We start from the raw sequence: 19,737 nt of genomic DNA, 5'->3' as shown, positions 1-19,737 counted from the left end.
AAATAATATTTTGGTCATGCTTCATTATTGCGTAGGGTAGTATTGATTTCTAAGATTAAGTAGGTATTTAAGTATTTCAGGGAAGTACCTTCTGTACACAAGTAGGGGCAGATCGTGCTGGATACATAGCAGTTTATTACTGGGGGGAAAGTTCATTCTGCTGTGTTTGTTCACTTTTAATCATAAGCTGTTTTCCCGAGAATTAATTACGCTTGGCTATCACGTTTTAAGAGTAAAAATTTAAATTCAAAATGGTGGAAAGCAGTACCGACGTAACCGGGAAACGCAGGGGGGAAAAAACCAAGTGCCTTTATAGACGTGAACTACATTTCCCATCTTGCAACGCGGCAGGCGCGTGCTTACTTCGCACCGCCCTCTCACAAAGCAAACTATAAATAGCAGGCGACGGCCTTCCGAGGCCTTTCTGCTGTTTGCCGACGGCGCCATTTTGTGTGTGAGGCGCTTGGATGTTAAGTTGCTGCGGTTGTATATCCGTTGCCATCCAGCTGTAGCTTTGCCGTCCCTTTCTAGGGAGTGATCCCGGGGGCCTCGCCCCACCATGAGAGCTAAGGTAAGTTGTGTCTCGAGCCCGAAAATATAGGTTGGATTCGAGTTTGTATACTTCAGCACACCTTTCGATGGGTGGCCAAGAAGTAAGCAGGGCCTTCATGCTAGGTGGTGGAAGGATAGTTTGAAACAAAAACTGAAAATACTGGTGGAGTGGCTCTGGCGAAATAAAGCTGTTTTTGAGCCTCTATACTGAACTCGGGGTGGAGGCCTCGATTACTTTAAAACATTAAAAAAGGGAGCATGTCGTATGTAGCATGGAGAAATGACAGTAAAACATGAGAGTTTGTAAGCCATCTAAATGGGAACCCATCTGAAAAGTGTTCGTTTAAACGGAGATGTTCGGTTTTTCGTTTCAATCCTTTTCCATCATTATCCTTCGATAATAGCCCCGTTGACCCCTGTGGGCCTCAACTTCTGATGAACCAAGTATGCATTAATTGATGAGCACTAACTTCGGAACGGCTATTGTGTATAAGTAATTCTTGCTCTTCAAAAGCATGCGGTGCTGAAGATGTTTTGTAGATATCGTACCCAAATGCGTACATGGTATTGGGTAATATTCTATGCACACACCATGTTGATTTAAATGCAGACTTCATTTTCATGCTGAAAAACTTTTGCAGCTTTTTTTGTTCATTTCTACAATTATTGATTGATTTACACGTTGGTGAAATTTTAGGAAATAAAGTTTTAAATATGTAACTGAGTTTATTCGTTTTGTATCATTGGTGCAATCAGAAATTCTAATGTGATTTTTTTTTCCCCTCCCACCATCTTTAGTGGCGAAAGAAGCGAATGCGCAGGTATGAGCATACATTTTACTTCATTCTATTTGCTCTAAAAGACTATTAGATGCTCTTAACTTTTAATCTCTAATAAGACATCTTTTACTCGTGGCTTGTTTAATATTAAGTAGTTTGTCAAAGCTCATGGTTAACTTCAAAACTAGGTGACTTGAAATATGAATCTGTCTTTATTCAAATTCATATTCCTTTGTACCTGGGATTGCAACCTTGAAGCAAAGATTCTTACTGTTATATTGTGCATCCAAATATGAAAACTTTACTAAGTCAAATAATTGATAGCAGAGATATAACTAGAATTGCCAGGTCTATTGTTCTTGGGTTGGTAACAATAAGCAATGTTTAAGATTGTAGGGACTATGCTAATAGCAGCAGTCAAGAAACAAGATTTACTTCAAAACTAGTGTCTGTAGTGCCTATTGTATCCAGTTTCTTGTTAGGTGCTTCTGTTTTAAATGAATCTATTCTTCAATATGTCCTGTTGATTCTTCCTCTGCATAAGACTGAACATTTCAGGGGCCAGCAAATAGACATCTTTGTTTCATAAACACTAGAGTTTTAAGAATTGATAGCCTAAAGAAGCAGAATGTGCCCAAGTATATTTTATGCAATGTTTATTAATGTATCAGTATGTTTGTATAGGTGGAAGGCTTTTAAGGTTTAGGATTAGTTTTTTAATGTGCTAAATGTTTCATAGGACAGGTAGAAATAAAAATTGCCATGAGACAATTTTTATATCTACTAGTATTACTTCATTGACATTTATAGAAATAATATAAAGACTGAGACTGCCCCAGCTGGCTGACATTGGCTGGACTATCTTGAGAATTTCCAGAAAACCACTTCAGTAATGCTACCAAGAAAACTGCATCAGTAATCATCAACCTGAATATGTTGATCTGGAAATTTATAATAATTTGCTTTTTTTCTATGCTGTGGAAGTTTCTATTATCATAAAGAAGAAAAACAGCAATTGTTAAACTAAATATTCCAATATTGGGATTTCTATTAGTCACCTGAAATGTTCAGTCTTAACCTGCTCAACAGAAATTGATCTGGAAATATGAGTAAGTTCTATGTCTCAATTTCCGCTTACCTTTTTAATAATAATAAAGTTGGAAGGGACCTATATGCTATCTCCAAAGTTCTGTTTTGCAAGCATCTTGTGTTTTAACAGAAATGCCCCAAGTCTTATTTGAGCTGTTAAAATAGTGATATTACTTTAGGATTTTCAGATAATGTTATTTCTTTTAGGCTGAAGCGCAAAAGGAGAAAGATGAGGCAAAGGTCCAAGTAGACATCGCTCACAGTGCTACTGAGGCTGCAAAACAGCATGGAAAGGTGGAGCTTGGGAAGCCGACTTCCAGATTAATAATGCCTTCTTCTCTTTGCTGCTGCTAGAAGACTCCTTGCCTATCTTCAGGAGATTCCATCTTCAAGCCTGGGAGCAGTGATCCTTTGAGGATGGCATCCCTGAGTTTTACTATTCTGGACTGATCTTGTCCTTGGTGGCTTAATGTAGCAACTGTATCAAATAAAAAACCCCTTTTTTGGGGAATTCTACATGGTTTTTTTTTTCTTTCAAATGTTTTTTTTTTTCCAGTAAAAATCCTGAAATTATGGTGAAACGAATGTTTCTAGGTGATTTCAGTTTCACTTTGGAAAAATTCTTTTTATTTCTAATTTCATGATGTATTTCTCGGTTTGGTAAACCATGCTACAAAATGCAACTGATGTTTTGAGTTCTGACAATTGTATTATAGAGTAAGAAGTGTTATTCAGATTTTAAAAGATGCTTTTGAAAAATGCATCATTTGCTTAGAATTTAGCACCATTTCTTCATAAGAAAGGGTCATGATTTTCAGATCTACAAGTTCCTTGGGTGATTGGGGGTGGTATTTTTATACTATTCTGACTTCTCGGTTATTCTGGAACCTGTGAAATCTGCCCCATATCCAAAAGTGGTCTGACTGGAATGTTATTTCAGAGGCCTGATTAATCTTAATAGGTTATAGTATAACATTGGTTTTACATCTTACCACAAGATAACTCTGGCTTACAATCATAAAAGATATATACACTGTATATTAAAAACATTTTTATAGTAATCAGTTCTGAAGTCAAATGCAGTACAATTGACCTATGCCTGCTGGATGTTGCACTAAGATTATTTCCTTAAAGTTTGATCTATAGCACAGTTATGCGTATCAATGATTTCAAAGCCTGTCATTTGAGAAAGAATGGGTATGCTTTTAAAAGCTTAGTGATTTCCAAAATGCGTCTAAAATTTGTTTATTGCAAACATCCACTTCAGAAGAAAAAAAATTCAATAGAAAACTATTAGTTTTGAGTCTATCAATGCATACCTGCAGTGTATAGTACATTTCATAACGTTATTCAGACCGAAGATCATGGGGTTTGGAAAGAGCACGATTTGTCAAGTTTCTTGTAAATGTATTAATGCTCAAGAAATGTAACAAATTTTCCCTGAAGAGTCACCGCATGAAAAAATGATTTGTACCGCTGTAAACTAGTATAAGTGCTTGGAAGTCACTAGCTTCCTTTCCAATAATAAAACGATATATTTTTTTAGTTTGCTAAAAATTGGTTCATGAATAAAAATCACCCCCTATGGTGTATTTGCTTGTGGGGGTGATCTGCAAGTTTTAGTAAGCACCTAAAGTACAGTTAATGGTGCCATTACAGACAACGATGACTGTCCCTAGATAGGGTTTTTAAAAGCTCGTAGGATACTTGGTGTTCATCTTTGCCCCAATTTATAAAGTCACGATCATTGCGATAATGACGCCGTCGACCCTCATTCGATTTGGTCGCTGTCAAAAAGCGAGAGTAGCAAGAACGGCTTTCTCTTAAGGCCGCAACAGAGCGCCAGAAAGTAGGGAACGGGGTCCACCACCCCGTACTACGTAGGGCAGGGGTCTTCAAACTTGGCCCTTTTATGACTTGTGGACTTCAACTCCCAGAATTCCTCAGCCAGGCACGCTGGCTGAGGAATTCTGGGAGTTGAAGTCCACAAGTCATAAAAGGGCCAAGTTTGAAGACCGCTGACGTCGGGGCTTCCCGCCACGGGGAAAAAAAGGTAACGCAGACCGACGAGGCTGGATTTCCCGCCGAGGATCGCATTTTCCCTCGAGTGACGGGGCCGGAAGCAGAGGAAGAGAAACTCGTGGTTGCTATGGTAACCTTGACAGCCGGGAACTTGGGTCGACGGCCCGGCTGGAGAACGAAGCATAGAGTACTTCCGGCGGCGGCGGCAAGAGGGGAGATTGCGAGCGGAAGGGGTTGCGCTTTGTTTGGAGCAGAAGAGGTCGGAGTGAGGGTGAGTGGGTGGTGGTGGAAGTGTGGGGGATCAGCTCCCTCGCGGGGCTCCAGCGTCCCCCCATTTTCCCTAGAAGTGAAAGGCGCGTCCTCTGAGAGCCTCAGGGACCGCCCTGCGAGCTGCTTCCCGGGGCCTTTGACAGGAACCCCCAGCTGTTCCCAGTAGGGTCTTTGAACCCTTCCCCAAAGCAAACGGAGGTCTGCCTCGGTCTTTCCCTCTCGTGGGATTTTTGTTTAATTTTTCAAGATTTTCCTTCCGGGACTTGAGTACGCAAGATCTTCTTGTACAGGGCTTGGCTAATTAGCCGAAAGCTCAAAAGTAAACGAGAGAGTAACCCTGTATCGCAGTGTTTCTGCACCAAGCAAGGTCTGCCTTCACCACTGAAAGTAAAGGGCCTTGTTTTCAGCCTAGTTTTAAGAATGTGCAAGACGTCGACCTGTCATCAGCATTTGTCTCGTTTCATAAATAATTGGATGGGGCTATATAACTCGGCCTTGTGCTTCTTGTCCTTGCAAGGTGTGTATGGGACAAGTGTATATGCTATCAAACTACAAAACCAGTATTTTCTAAATAAAAATATTTATAATTGACAAGCTGACTCAGAGATGCCTTGCTTTCCTCTGTATAAGCCACAGGGTTAGGGTTTAAATTTCTATTGAAAAATTTTCATTGCCTATTTCTGTTGGGTTGGAAACAATTACCTTGTTTTTCTTAGAAATACCATGTTGAACAGTGTAGATTTGAATAGTGTGACCACTGGTAGGATTCATAATTAACACTAACCAAGGCCAACCTATATAATGGGTTAAAATAAAAAGGAAGAATTATAAAAACAACAAAAAGAAGGTATGAAATATTAGAATAAAATTCTATATCCATCCCCTTCCCTTTGGCAGATTAGGAAAAAATATTAAAACAGTGGTATTGAGGTCCTGTAATTTAATTAAATGCTGTAAAATAAAGGTACCAGTCAAGGCAATTACCGACAGGTGAAAAAATAGATTTATATTAATCCATAACACAATTTGAATTTGGCTTAGCATGTTGTGTTAACCCAGTCAGAGTTGGTTTGTAAACTGTAGGGTACAAATATTGCAACCACCCAGTCAACTGTTTATGCAACATTTTTAAAAGGTGGGTTAATGCAATGTATGAATCTAACTACAAGTAAATAAATACATACAAATATGAGATGTTAATAGGCTCTTTTCTCTTTCGTTTCTTACTTGGTCTCCTGCACAGTTGCTTGATTTAAGGACGCAGCCGTGACAAGAGGATGCCTGACCGTGACAACACCTATAATGGCAGTGGTAGCGATGAGGCAAGTGCCAACTCTGACGACATCTGCCGAGATTTCCTGCGCAACGTCTGCAAGCGGGGCAAACGTTGTCGTTTCCGCCACCCTGACATCAATGAGGTGACCAACTTGGGGGTCAGCAAGAACGAGTTCATCTTCTGCCACGACTTTCAGAACAAGGAGTGTGTCCGCATCAATTGCCGCTTCATCCATGGCACCAAAGAGGACGAAGACTGTTACAAAAAGACTGGGGAGCTTCCCCCGCGCCTCCGCCAGAAAGTGGCAGCCGGGCTTGGCCTGTCCCCAGCTGACCTCCCCAACAGCAAGGAAGAGGTTCCCATCTGCCGAGATTTTCTTAAGGGCGATTGCCAGCGTGGGGCCAAATGCAAATTCCAGCACCTGCAGCGGGATTATGAATACGATGCCCGGGGCTTGGCTACCCGTGAACAGGGTATCACTACCCCTGTGCGTCGCTATGACCCCTATGACCCAATGTATGACTCAGACCGATGCTATGATGACCATGACCCTGTGCTCAAAAGGCGACGAGTGGATGGGCTCCACTTTGAAACTTATGAATACAACTTCACTAGTCCACGCACGGTGGAATATCGTCTTCTGGAAGAAGAAAACATCATGCTCCGCAAGCGAGTAGAGGACCTCAAAAAGCAGGTCAACAACCTCCTGGCCACCAATGAGGTCCTCTTGGAACAGAACGCCCAATTTCGCAACCAAGCCAAAGTGATGACCCTCAGCTCCACTGCTACAGCCACCGAGCAGACTTTGGCCCCGACCGTGGGCACTGTGACCAACTATAACCACAGCATTGCCCAAACTCACACGACTCTGAGCAGCCAAGCCCTGCAGCCACGTCCTGTCTCCCAGCAGGATTTGGTAGCTCCCGCTGGAGCGCAGGCAGCACCCCCGAGCAACGCAGCTCCTCCTATGAACCCCGAAATCACCCCACTGTCGGCAGCTCTGGCTCAGACCATTGCCCAGGGGATGGCTCCCCCTGTATCCATGGCCCCCGTAGCTGTATCAGTAGCGCCAGTGGCTGTGTCGATGGCTCAGCCTCTGGGGGCAATTACCATGAGCCATGCCACTACTCCCATGGTGACCTACCCCATAGCATCCCAGAGTATGAGAATAACAGCCATGCCTCACTAGCCCACGTTCAGCGGAAGTGCCATCGTTCAGTCTACGCCGTGCTGTTCCTAAGTCGAGGATGGGCACAAATCCTGTCGAAAGATAAGGCAAAGAGAACGATATTGACCTCAGAGGAGGATCTTGAAGCCTCTGGAAAGCTCACAGGGAAGGACTATAAACTTGGGCTGGCCTTTTGCCTGAAGGAGGCGTATGGGCTGTCCCTTCACAATGAAAACAGCCCAGCATAACAGAAAAACAAGGAACAAAAAGCATTCGGAAAGTACAGAGGTCTCAGATGGGTTTTCTCTGTATCTTGTTTCTGTTTTGCTGTTTGTCTGTTCCCCTTGTAAGTCCTCCAACTGCGCTTTTGAGTATAAGGACTGAGCAAATTTTCCAGCCTGTGGATTACAGAGTCTGTTGTGTGGCTGAGCAGAGAGAAAATAACAGTTCCTTCCCTGGTACTGTACTTGTTCACAGAGTGGAGGACAACTTTCCTTAGCTCAGTCCGACGAAAGGGCAGAGACTTAATACAATAGCAGCGCAGCAGACTGAGCCAGCCTGAATTCTTGCACTCTCTTTTCTTGGTGTGGAAAGGCAGGGATCCAGGCGCTTGGAAGATACTGATTTAAATTGTACTGATTTAAAAGACGATGAACTGGAAAGAATTGTAGCAAACAAAACAGTCCCTTCCTTTGGGGTAGATTAGCTCTTAGTTCTGGAAAGAACAGGTTCAAAGCACAGACACAGCAATGATAGCTTGACCGTTTGTGTAGTGGAGGCAATTGCGTGTGTTTGTACACGTGTGTGAATCCACACCCCTCATGGATACACAACATCCACATAGATGGCATCTTTATGTGGCTGTTGAGGCTTTCAAAGAGTCCAGGGCTTAGTGACAGGATCACTTGATGCCGAACAGCTGAGTTTCTAGTTGAAGTAAGACAAACTCAGAGCAGCTCACTCGTTTCCTCCACTTGTCTGTATTGCTTTCTGGCTGCATTTAGTGTCTGAATTCCCCCTCACATCCAAGGACTTTGTGGTAGAACCTTTCCTGCTGTATGTCACTTAACTTTTTTGTTTTGTTTTACAGGGCACCACCTTTTTTTTTTAAATGGATACCTTCCCTCAGTGTGAGTTTTTGGTTTTATTTTCTGGGAGGTGGGAGGGTATTGTTCTTTTTTGGTGTTTTTTTTTAATGTGAACTTCAGCTCCTCCTTGAGTCTGAAGTAACTGTATGAAAACGATTTAAAGGAAATGAGAAAAATGTTCGATGACCCAGCTGTTTCTACAGTTTAACAGTGTAAATGTTTTCCAGCTATTAAAACAAATGTACAGACCTCACATATGCTATATACGTGACTGATGCTGTTGTGGTACGCAATACATGTCCCATGTCTGTGCTTATGCCCAAGGAACACCCAAATTATACCTGCATTAAATGTAAACTAGGTGAACTACTAGAGGAAAAAGTAAGGGACTTAGAGGCAACTCTAGCCAAACTCCATCCTACTCAAGCTATACCCAACCTGAACCAAGTAAAGAGCAAATTTGGATTTGATCCTACTGATAAACCCTTGGAGGAAGACAAATGGAGGTATGTCACACATAGAAATAGAAGGAAACACAATAATCAAAGAAAGCAGCAGCGTACATCTAGCAAACTCCTCTTGCCCAATCTAACCCAACCAGAAGCAGCCCCATTAAAACTGAGCGATTTCTCCCCCTTGATGGAAATATGCAGACCCACAACCTCCCCCTTAAAGAAAACATGCGGACATCTAGCAAAGAAAACCATCCCTAAAAAAATCACAAACAAACCTGAGATAAACAGAAAAGCACCTCAGAGTGCGCACACACCAAAAAAAGGAAGGTGAGTGTTGGTAATAGGAGATTCTATCCCTCAAAGGAACAGAACCATCCATCTGCAGACCGGACATAAAATCCAGGGAGGTACGTTGTCTCCCTGAAGCAAAAATCAAAGATGTGGCTGAGAACCTAACCAAAATAATTAGGCCCACAGATTACTATCCCCTCCTCCTCCTCCTCCACATTGGGACGAAGGACACAACAAAGAACCTGAGTATATTGAGAGAGTATAAGCAACTAGGCAATGAAGTTAAGGAGCTAGGAGCACAATTAGGGTTCTCATCAATACTCCCAACGAAAGGCCAAACCCCACTGAGGGAAAAAATAACTCTAGAAATAAACCACTGGCTAAAGGGTTGGTGTCGCCAAGAAAACTTTGGTTTCCTGGATCATGAACTGCATTTCCTACGCGAAGGACTCTTGGCAAGGGATGGGCTGTGCCTCATCAATACAGCGAAAAATGTACTTGGGAAAAAGACTGGCCCAACTCATCAGGAGGGCTTTAAACTAAAATTGATGGGGAAGCGTGACCAATCATTAGAATCTCTAGAACACAAAACCAATCATAAATCCCAAGAAAACTTTCTGCCCTTCCCCTTATTTTTCTTCTTCCCCAGCCTCAGAGGACCTGGATCAGCCAAGCAGGTGAGAGATGTGTGGAAGTCCCCTTACAGATAGTCATCAGCTTACGATCAAAACTTATCGAAGTGCGAATTCCACCAAGAAAGAATTGACTATCTGGGATATCGCATATCCCTGGAGGGCATAAAAATGGACCCTGAGAAAGTCAGGGCAACACACCCCCCCCCCCCCGCACATGAAAGCAATTACAAAGCTTCCTGGGATTTGCAAATTTCTACTGGCAATTCATCCCTTCATTTGGGCAAATAGCTATTTAGATTTAGATTTAGATTTTATTAGATTTATATACCGCCCTTTCCCGAAGGACTCAGGGCGGTTTACAGGGCATTTTAAAATCATATCAATATAAAATACAAAGTTAAAAGAGAATTAAAAGATTAAATTATCCCTGAAAATAAAACCCCAGTTAAAATTCTCAGCCTGGGTCAGAGAGCTCAAAGAGCCAAGTCTTCAGGTCCTGGCAGAATAAGCGTAGGTCAGGGGCTATGCCTCACAAACCTGCTGAGAACGAAGGGGGGGTCCCCCGTGAAACCCAGCCAGCCTCTAAAATGGACAATGGAATGTCAAGCAGCATTTGAAAGGCTTAAGAGACTTTTTCCCGCTGAACCAGTACTTAAACACCCAGACCCGGACAAACCTTTTGTAATACAGGCAGATGCAAGTGATGTAGCAGTGGGAGCTGTATTATTGCAGGAGAATGATGGGGGGGGGCATTGCAACCTTGCGCATATATGTCCAGAAAACTCATGGAACCAGAACAACGCTGGCCTATATGGGAAAGGGAAGCTTTCTCTTTAAGAGTAGCATTAATGACATGGCGCCAATTTTTAGAAGGAAGTAAAATACCTTTCCAAGTCTGGACAGATCACAAAAATTTGGAAGCACTAAAAACACCCAGGAAACTCACTCCAAAGCAAGCCCGCTGGTCCCAACATTTCCACCGATTCAACTTTATGCTCAAACACTTACCGGGGGGGGGGAATTTCCTGGCAGATGCATTATCCCGCTTGCCCCAATATAACAGCACAAGGACTACTGTCATTAAACCACTTGTGCCTGAACAACAACTGGCAGCTCCAGTCACCACCAGGGCACAAGAAAAAAGGAAGCCGAAGGTGGATGGCCAAACTGGAATAGTATTCTGGAAAGCTTTGGAAAGCGATGAATGGTTCCAGAAAAATAGACATGTGTGTACAATTAAAGATGGACTGCCTTGGGTGGGGGAGAAGCTATATATACCTGCCACCCAGAAAATCAATTTCATGCAACTGTGCCATGATACAAAATCAGCAGGACATTTTGGGTTTGTAAAAACCTTACATTTAACTAAGAGGCAATTTTGGTGGCCATCCATGAAAAAAGACATAGAAAGCTATGTGGGCAACTGTCAAACTTGCGTGATGGCTAAGAGGCTGCAAGGGAAACCGCCAGGACTGCTACAACCGGTGGCGAACCCCTCAGCCCCATGGAAAGAAATAGCCATGGATTTTATTGTAGAACTTCCAGAAAGTAATGGAAACACTGTAGTCTGGACTGTCACAGATCAGTTCTATAAGCAAGTACATTTCATTCCTTGCCAAAAAATCCCAACTGCAAAAGCATTAGTGAAACTTTTTGTACAGCATATTTACAGATTGCACGGGGCACCACAATGAATCATATCTGATAGAGGGGTGCAATTTATGCCAGCATTTTGGAAAGAATTTTTGTCCCTTTTAGGAACCACCCAAGGACTGTCATCTAGTCATCATCCTCAGTCAGATGGATCGGCTGAATGATTGAACTCAATACTTGAACAATATTTAAGATGCTTTATTAATTTTCAACAATCGAATTGGACAGACCTACTGCCTTTTGCAGAAGTAGCATATAATAATGCAGTCCACTCTAGCACAGGTTACATACCTTTTCAAGTAGCTATGGGTCAGAACTTTAACCCAATACCAGAACTAACCCCAAAGGAACCGGTCATTCCTGAGCTGAAGGAATGGATTGCTCAATTACAGAACACCTGGCCGATCGTTCAGGAAGCATTACAAGCAGCTAGAAAAGCATACAAGACACAGGCAGACAAAAAAAGAACCGATCCTACACCTTTCAGGGTAGGAGAGATGGTTTATTTATCCACAAAATACCTCAAATCACTCCAACCCTGTAAGAAACTAGGTCCAAAATATATTGGTCCTTTTCCAATTAAAAAGATCATAAACCTAGTGACAGTTGAATTAGAACTACCCAAAACTCTTGGTAGAGGACAGGAAGGTGGTAGAGGACAGGAAGGCCTGGAGGAACATTGTCCATAGGGTCACGATGGGTCGGACACGACTTCGCAACTAACAACAACAACAAAAACTCTTAGACGGATACACCCAACCTTTCACTGCAGTCTAATAGAGTACAACAATCACCCCTATGAACAAGAACCCCACCACCACCACCCCCAATCATGGTGGAGGGAGAACAACATTTTGAGGTGAAAGAAATCTTGGATTCCAGAAAACACCACAGAAAGATCCAATATTTAGTGGCATGGAAACACCTCCCTTCCTCGGAAAATGAGTGGGTTAATAAACACCATGTTAGAGCACCAAAGTTGCTCAAGAGATTTCATACAGAATATCCAAACAAACCGGGTTAACATTTTTTTTTCTCTTTCTTCTTCCCGCAGATGGACCTATCCTTCTTTTGAAAGGAGAGCAGATTGTCAGAATCCATTGATATCACATTCATAAATGTATGGTTAAAATATTGTGCCTACTGGGATTCTGCCATACTTGTAGAAGGAGGGAGGATTGTTTATTCAGTCTATCTGTAGCTGCTTTCAAAGAACCTTTGATCTGAGGGAACAAAGGGGAGAAAGTGATCTGTCTGTTGGGGCTGTAGGAAGAAGGCAATCAACAAAGGAATGCACGAAGCTCCTTTCTTCCCATGGAAGGACCTGACAACCAGAATTGATGGGATCCTGTTTGAGGGGAGGGGGGTTGAACCGGGAATGCTTATATAGAATTGAATGTGACTCAAGACCAGATCCTGTCTCATATCTCCACAACCAATCCTATCCTAGTAAACCTTTTCCTTTTGGACAACTCGGCTCCAAGAGTCCTTATTTCCTAAGATGTGGATTGGGGTGGGTCCTGACAGACTGCTGGCTGCCAGCAATTCGGCAGTTCAATTCATACCGGCTCAAGGTTGACTCAGCCTTTCATCCTTCCGAGGTCAGTAAAATGAAAACCCAGATTGTTGGGGGTCAATATGCTGGCTCTGTAAATTGCTTAAGAGAGAGCTGTAAAGCACTGTGAAGTGGTAAATAAGTCTAAGTGCTATTGCTATTTATTTCAGGAGAGGATGCAGAAGAATATTATAATGAAGTGATGATTTGTGGTCTTAGAAAAAGTTGTGTACTAAGCTTTAAAAGAAGTAGAAAAAGTATGACTAAATGAAGAATTAAAGGAGGAGATTAGTATGATTTTGAGGAAGGAACCTGCCATCAGCACAAATTACTGAAGTATTCAAATGAGAGCCACAATGTGCTGTGGCTTTTTTTTCCTCCTCCAGAACGGTGGTCTCCCCCCTCTGGTTTGAGGTTTGTCACAGACATCTATCATCTCTCTGCTTCCTTTGTGAAGTCACTGTGGAAAGTCATCCATTAACATGGGATGCTGTATTTTCAGTATGTTTGATGATAATTGTTTATCTTCAATCCTGGATGACCCAGGGAGGCTGTGAAGGATCAGTCCCAGCATCTTGAAGCTAAGGGAAGCTGTATGGAGAAGGATAGGCATTGACTCAACTCTACTAGGTTTGAGCGTCAATGCATGTTGGGTAATCAACTCTGGCAATTGGAGAGTTTCCTATTTCAACTGAGTTCTGGATGGGGCTACACAATCCCGATAAGCCATGGCCCATAATTTGAGAGTCGTCCCGGAAATAAGGGGAATATACATGATGTTTGCATATCTTGGCTCTGTTGGGAATAATGATTATAAAAACATTATTATATAATCAAGTATCCAGATGAACAGAGTATTTCAGGCAACAGATTTGAAGATATGAACTAGATATTCCAGAAGCTGTACATAACAGCCAATTCTTGTATTATGGAAATATAAGAGAGATTTTAAGAGCTCTTTTGATTATTTTTGAAAATATTTTTGTTGAACTTGACTCTTTAACGCAGTTTTGGTTGAGACAAAGAAAGGTCTTAGGCATCTGTGATTTTGGACTCCCCCCCCCCCAAAATGGAGCAACAGTGTTAACTTTTAAAATAGTCCTTCTACCAAGTTTAAACTCCTGCATTAAACCCCTCTTCCCTATGGTCCGAAAAGAATAAATTATAATGGGATTAAAATTTTGCAATACACTTATGTGCAGAAATGTACAGATGTTGGTTTAATTTTCCATAGTATCTGCTCCTTGTATATAGTGCACACGAATCAGAAAAGCAATGTAATGGTTGATTTGTCCTCTAGCTATTTGTTTCAGTCTTGAAGTTTGAAGTTGTGTGAAATTCTGGTCAGGACTTTGGTTTGCAAAGACTACATATATAAGAAGAATGTTTTTCATTCTTAGTAATAGAGGTAGAGAAAAGTGTAGGGGGAAAAATGGTCTCAAAGCCTTCATTCAGATGAAAAGGAAGTTGTGCCCAGAAAGTTGAAATAAAGGACAATGCACAACTGTTTCAAAATCTACTTTTATTCTTGATTTGTGTGAAGCTCTTATTCAGAAGAAATATAAAAGTCCTGTACAAATAGAACTACAAAAATATGATTTCAATTAAGTTAGGTTAAGACTATCATTATTTTCAAGCTTTGAAATCCTGTAATGTTTCTCTTTGGATATCTTACTTAATATTCATTGTGTATCCTAAAACTAGGGGAAAAAAATCTCCCTGTAATATAAAGCCCTAAATAAACAGGACAAAAGACAAAGCAGGAACCAGGTCCCTATATTAATGCCCGATCATACAATTAGCCATTAATAATTTACTAATTTAACAACAAGCAGCACAGGAATGCAGATTAAAAACCTCACCTTAAAGCATTTTTATCTAGATTGAATGAAAATGAACAAATCAATGGAAAAAATGTTTTCTATAGTTTTCCTTCTCCGTGTTTAATTTTTTTAAAAAATCAGTTACTACCCTGAAGAGGGCTTTGTTTTTATTAGAAAAAGAGTAATTTGGCATGTTTTACCTGTACCATTTTTCAATGCGGTACTAACTTGTGATAAAAATTAAATAAATATAAATACATAAAATAAATATTTTGTAAAAGAGCATTACAAATAGGTCAACTTTGGAGCATGCTGTTGGAGATTCTTATTTGTTCTGCACATATAAAACTACACATCCTACTTTTAAAGATACTGGAAACAAAAAAACACATCCTTCAGCATGGGAAGCAAATCTATTCATTTAGCTTCCCCCAAGAGCCTGTGCGTAAAGAAAACTGGGTTTGAATGACCTAAACAGTAACCATGTGCCTGGTTTCCCTATACTTTTTAAAGGGTAATTTATACCCAAATCTATTTTCTCCCTACTAACTGTTCATTTGGGTAAAAATCTTACAGTGCAATCTTATACTTGTCTATTCAAGCCCCATTGAATTCAGTAGGACAGAAGTCTCCAACCTTTGGGGCACCAGAGACCGCTTCTGTGGAGAGAGGCTTTTCGGTAGACTGGAAGGTGCGTGGTTTTGTGTGCTGCCTGCAACTCACGGATGGGGCTTTGCTTGTTTGTGCGGACTGGTTGCTGGCATGCTGCAGCCCGGTACTGGTCCACAGACCGGGGGTTGGGGACCCCTGCAGTAGCACTCCCGGGAAGAGTACAGAGCTTACAATTACAGTCTTAATCTGACAAATGAAATAAAGCACTTCTGTCAATTCTTGCATTTCAATTACACATTCACATTCTTGAAAAGAAACCTGAAATAGCATTGGAATAATTTTCACCAGCTATGTAGAGTTTAACGTTATTATTCCATATCTGCAAGCTAGTAGCTCTGTACAGAAGTTGTCCATTTGTGATTTCAAGGACAAGTTGAGATCTGCCCAAACGTATTTGGAGACCAAGACAGGGGTGGTGGTGGTGGTGTTGGATGGGGCACATGTTTTGTATTGGATCTGGCATGTTTGAGCTACTCCACCTGCCCTTTCCAAATTATTTCCTATCTGCTTCAAGTACACAAGCTAGCAGTGATACAATGTGGACAGAGACATCATGCTACACTTAAAAGGATCCTTCCTGAGATCCAAAAGGTGCTTGGCAATGTTATCGTTTCAATCCCCCTTTTTTAATTAAAAAACCCCATTCTGTGCAGTAAAAAGGCCTGAATGCCAGTATGAGAAGACCCTCCAGGACACGAGTCTCTTTGAAATCACAAGCCGAGACAGGGGATACCCCACCTCGTTTTTCCTCTTGGGAATTCCTTTTGACTGCTCCTGCTTTAGAGACCTGAGTCCTGGTACCGTTCCGTCTCCTTTCGATTCAAATTCAACCTGGAATTTTCTTCCTGAGTCAGAGCAGGCAGAGTACAAGGCACGTTTGAGAAGTCTGTGTCTCAAAAGAGTTTGGTTTGGTTTGGTTCACTCTGTTGCAGTCTGTCAAGTCACCCTGCTAAGGCAGGCCGATTGCTCGGCCCTGTAATGTGCAAGACAACTCCAACCGTCAAACAGCATCTCCCAAAAACAGCTGCCTGGCTGAGTTCTGCTTATAATAAGGCTGGAACAGTCTTTCCAGGCAGCAGATGCGCATAGCATTGTAAGTGTGCAGCAGAAGATGAGGAAAACGCGACGTAAAGTAGGCCACAAAATCATCTGGGAGAGATCCCAGAGTCTCCTGTACCTCCGGAGGCAATTCTCGATAGTGATGTTTCTGTAAGAAGAGGAAGAAAGGGACAAAGGTAGCATACGCTCTCTTAGATTGAGAAGAAATCCGTATTTTTAAAATGTAATCATTTGGAATAGTCTGCCTCCTATTACTCTATTGAGCATTTTCCTCAGATTAGGATATCCAAGATAGGAGAAACTTTTGACTTTCCAGGTTTTTTTTAAAAAAATTTTACTGGAAAAATGAGCCTTTGTTTTTTTGTCCACCGTCATTTTTCATCATCGAAATTAGATATCTGGGAACTGCTATTTACCCTGCTAGGAAAAAGATCAACGTTTTCTCCATTGTCACAAATAGCAGCATGGGGAAAACTGAGCAGGAAACAATACAGGTGGTCCTTGACCGAGGACCATAATTGAGCTCGGAATTATGAACATAAGTCAGGGGTCTTCAAATGTGGCCCTTTTATGACTTGTGGACTTCAACTCCCAGAATTCCTCAGCCAGGCACGCTGTCTGAGGAATTCTGGAAGTTGAAGTCCACAAGTTGTAGAAGGGCCAAGTTTGAAGACCACTGTTGTAAGTCATCAGACGGTCATTAGGTGGGTCACCAAGTGACCACGCCTCCTTCTATAATCTTTTCTGCAGTGGTTGCTAAGAAAACGCTGTGGCTGTTAAGCAATGTTGGTGGTCATTGTGACCAAAGGGTGTCGTTTGCTAAAAACTGGAAGTCAATGACAGAAACTGCCAAAACAATGCCAAAAAGCATGTTCAAACAAATGGCTGTAAAATGCAAGCCGGTTTCCAAGTGTCCAAAATGCAATCATGTGATGGCAAGGTGTGGGTCTGGTTGTTGGAACTTCAAAAAGAGGTCGAAAGTAGCTCAGGAGAGGCCCGGCGTAACTTTGAATGGTTGCTAAGCGAGCCGTCAAGTGAGCACTACTTGTACATCCTCTTCTCCTAGAGCTGTTGCCCATGGTCACTTCAGTAAATTGTCTTTCATATTAACATTAAATGTTGGAAGATTTTTTTAGTTTGTGGTCCCCAACCTTTCTGGCTTTGCGGACTGGTGGGGGGGGGGAGGAGAGGGGATGGTTCCACATGAGCAGCAGGTGAGCTCACATGTGCAGCTCCATGTGCGCAGGCATGCGCACCTGCTTGTACAAATGGAGTTTTGTGCACAGGCTCACCCTCTGTTCACACGTGGAGCTGTGCGCGCATGCTCGTGCTCGCCCGCTGCTTCCATGGCCCAGTTCTGAATGGGCTACGGTACTGGGCTACAGCCTGCGGACCTCTATTTTAATCAATCTTCTGCAGCTTATATATTCAGCCCTGCTCTATTCAAATATAAATTTTAGAATGCGCATGATTTAACTCCACCGTAATTGCAATCAAATTGCAACTGATGTGAATATGTGAGGGAGCTATGACAATGAATCAGCATCTCAGCACGCCTCTCTATATTTAGAAGCCAAAGGCGCATCTGAGAAGCAATCAGCAATCCCAAAACACACATACCTTGTTCCTCATTGCCCGCAAGAGATCTCTTACTGAGCCCCCTTTATAGGACCGGAATTTTCGAAGATCTGCAAAGAAACACTCAAATTAAGACATTTACAACTAACAAGAGCTATTTTTACATTCTTGCTTTCGAGATAAACAATACAGTAATTCTGAAAGTAAGGAAAATAAAGGTGAACCTGTCTGTAGTGGGACGGTTATATGCTCTCTCCAGTCCATCTTCACCACAGCTCTTCCTCCTCTCTCCAGCTCCTTCACTATTGGACCATCTAGAGATTCTTTTTCTATCCGGTCACTCACATCCTGCAATCAATGTCAGATATTTATAGCCCATCAAGTTTGGCTCCAGCTTACATGGGCTCCCACCTCAGAAGCTCCTCCAATGGGCAAAGAAAAAGATGCTGTGGTTGCTTTCACTACATCCCTGGGGGTCACTCCCCCCACCCCCAATAATATGATCTATGCTTTGATAAAGCTCATGGCCATGAGCTCAAGAGGAAGGAGCAGAAACGGAAAGAGAGACCTGCCTTGCAGACACCCTCCTTGCTCTAAAGGGCAGCTAGGTATTCAGCAACTGGCAGCAGGGCCTCAAGTGTGGCTGAATCAGTGAGCGCTTTAGTTCAAGGGTGGCCCTGAAATCAGGACAGGCAAGGAAATAATTCTAGTTCTAATTCTACTTAATTGCTAAAAGAGTTAGAAAGGGTTTGATCTGCACTGTAAAGCATATAATATGATAACATGAAGCATATAATATATAACACACATAGCATAACATAACAAACCTAACAACACAACATAACATACAACATAACAATAAACACTTGTTATATTGATTTATAAAAGTTTTATAGATGAAACTGTATTTTTCACCCTAAGAGTAAATTTAAATATAGATTTCCAAGCAGTCTGAACTGCTTTCACACACACACACACACACACAAATAGGAATTCTGCAAACCACATATGCAAAAAGTGCTAACTGATAGAAATGGCTAATTTTGCATATTTCATTGCGGTAGCATTAGTCTACATAACCTATTCAGATAGCTAATTAAGGCATCATTCACACATCCTAAGCAACAGAAGGTATAAAGTGCTACAGGTAGTCCTCACTTGCCAGCCATCCGTTCAGTGACCATTTGAAGCAGTGACTGTTCTCAATGGAAAAGCCAACACCCCCCCACCCCCAGCACTCCTGCATTCATATTACTATGATTCCCCGAAAGTAAGGCCTACACCAACAATAAGCCCTAGCTTGATTTTTGGGGGTGGGCCTAATATAAGCCCTATCCCAAAAATAAGCCCTAGTTCTGGGGTGAGGCACACACCTAAAAATCAAGCTAGGGCCGCCCTGCATCCTCTTACCTTGCAGCTAGGCCTCTCCTTGCCGGCCCACTTCTTCTGAGGCCTCTTCTGCAGCCAGGCCTGCATTTCTCAGTCACAGGCCTTTCCAGAAGGCCTGTGTAGCCAAGAACCGAGCTATGGATTCAATCCATAGCTTGATTCTGCAAGACCTCAGCAGCCGAGCACCAAGCTATGGATTGAATCCATACCTCGGTACCCAGCTGCTTAGGCCTTCTGGAAAGGACTGACTGAAAAATGCAGGCCCGAATGCAGCTGCAGAACTTCGACCTCAGAAGAAGTGGACCAGCTGTGTGGGGCTGTCGGTACTGGAGGTGAGGTAGGCCTGTTGCGTCTTTTGGAGGCAAAAAAAAAAAGACCCGGTT

At 42.2% G+C, this 19,737-nt stretch overlaps 2 protein-coding genes and 1 long non-coding RNA gene across 5 annotated transcripts in view; 2 read left to right on the top strand and 1 right to left on the bottom strand.

The window, feature by feature from the left end:
* The first annotated feature begins 414 nt into the window (after positions 1–414).
* On the top strand, positions 415–2,943 carry LOC310633893. Its single transcript, XR_014491110.1, has 3 exons — positions 415–571; positions 1,351–1,373; positions 2,628–2,943. It is a non-coding gene; the product is annotated as an uncharacterized lncRNA (long non-coding RNA).
* A 1,742-nt stretch (positions 2,944–4,685) lies between these two features.
* On the top strand, positions 4,686–8,526 carry ZC3H10 (zinc finger CCCH-type containing 10). 2 transcript variants are annotated; one of them, XM_083351213.1, is made up of 2 exons: positions 4,686–4,713; positions 5,956–8,526. In XM_083351213.1, the coding sequence occupies exon 2, from the start codon at positions 5,990–5,992 to the stop codon at positions 7,175–7,177; it is 1,188 nt and encodes a 395-aa protein (XP_083207339.1). In that variant the 5' UTR covers positions 4,686–4,713; positions 5,956–5,989; the 3' UTR covers positions 7,178–8,526. The 2 variants fall into 2 exon arrangements, with proteins under 2 accessions (XP_083207339.1, XP_083207340.1); XM_083351214.1 differs by lacking the exon at positions 4,686–4,713 and adding an exon at positions 4,726–5,229.
* A 5,810-nt stretch (positions 8,527–14,336) lies between these two features.
* Positions 14,337–19,737, bottom strand: part of ERN1 (endoplasmic reticulum to nucleus signaling 1) — a 76,595-nt gene continuing 71,194 nt past the window's right edge. For both annotated transcript variants that reach the window (XM_083355439.1, XM_083355440.1), the window contains exons 20-22: positions 18,190–18,313; positions 18,008–18,075; positions 14,337–16,535 (exon numbers count right to left, since the gene is read on the bottom strand). In XM_083355439.1, coding sequence (XP_083211565.1) covers positions 16,329–16,535; positions 18,008–18,075; positions 18,190–18,313 — 399 coding nt within the window. In that variant the 3' untranslated portion in view covers positions 14,337–16,328. The remainder of the gene's footprint in view (positions 16,536–18,007; positions 18,076–18,189; positions 18,314–19,737) is intronic.

Source organism: Vipera ursinii, assembly GCF_947247035.1.
Source record: "Vipera ursinii genome assembly, chromosome: 2".
Taxonomy (NCBI): domain Eukaryota; kingdom Metazoa; phylum Chordata; class Lepidosauria; order Squamata; family Viperidae; genus Vipera; species Vipera ursinii.
The sequence above is the reverse complement of the archived record's forward strand: the minus strand, read 5'-3'. Positions and strand labels throughout refer to the sequence as shown.

What these genes read in the sequence shown, in the direction of transcription:
- ZC3H10 (XM_083351213.1), top strand. Translation starts at nt 5,990, where the DNA reads ATGCCTGACCGTGACAACACCTATAATGGCAGTGGTAGCGATGAGGCA.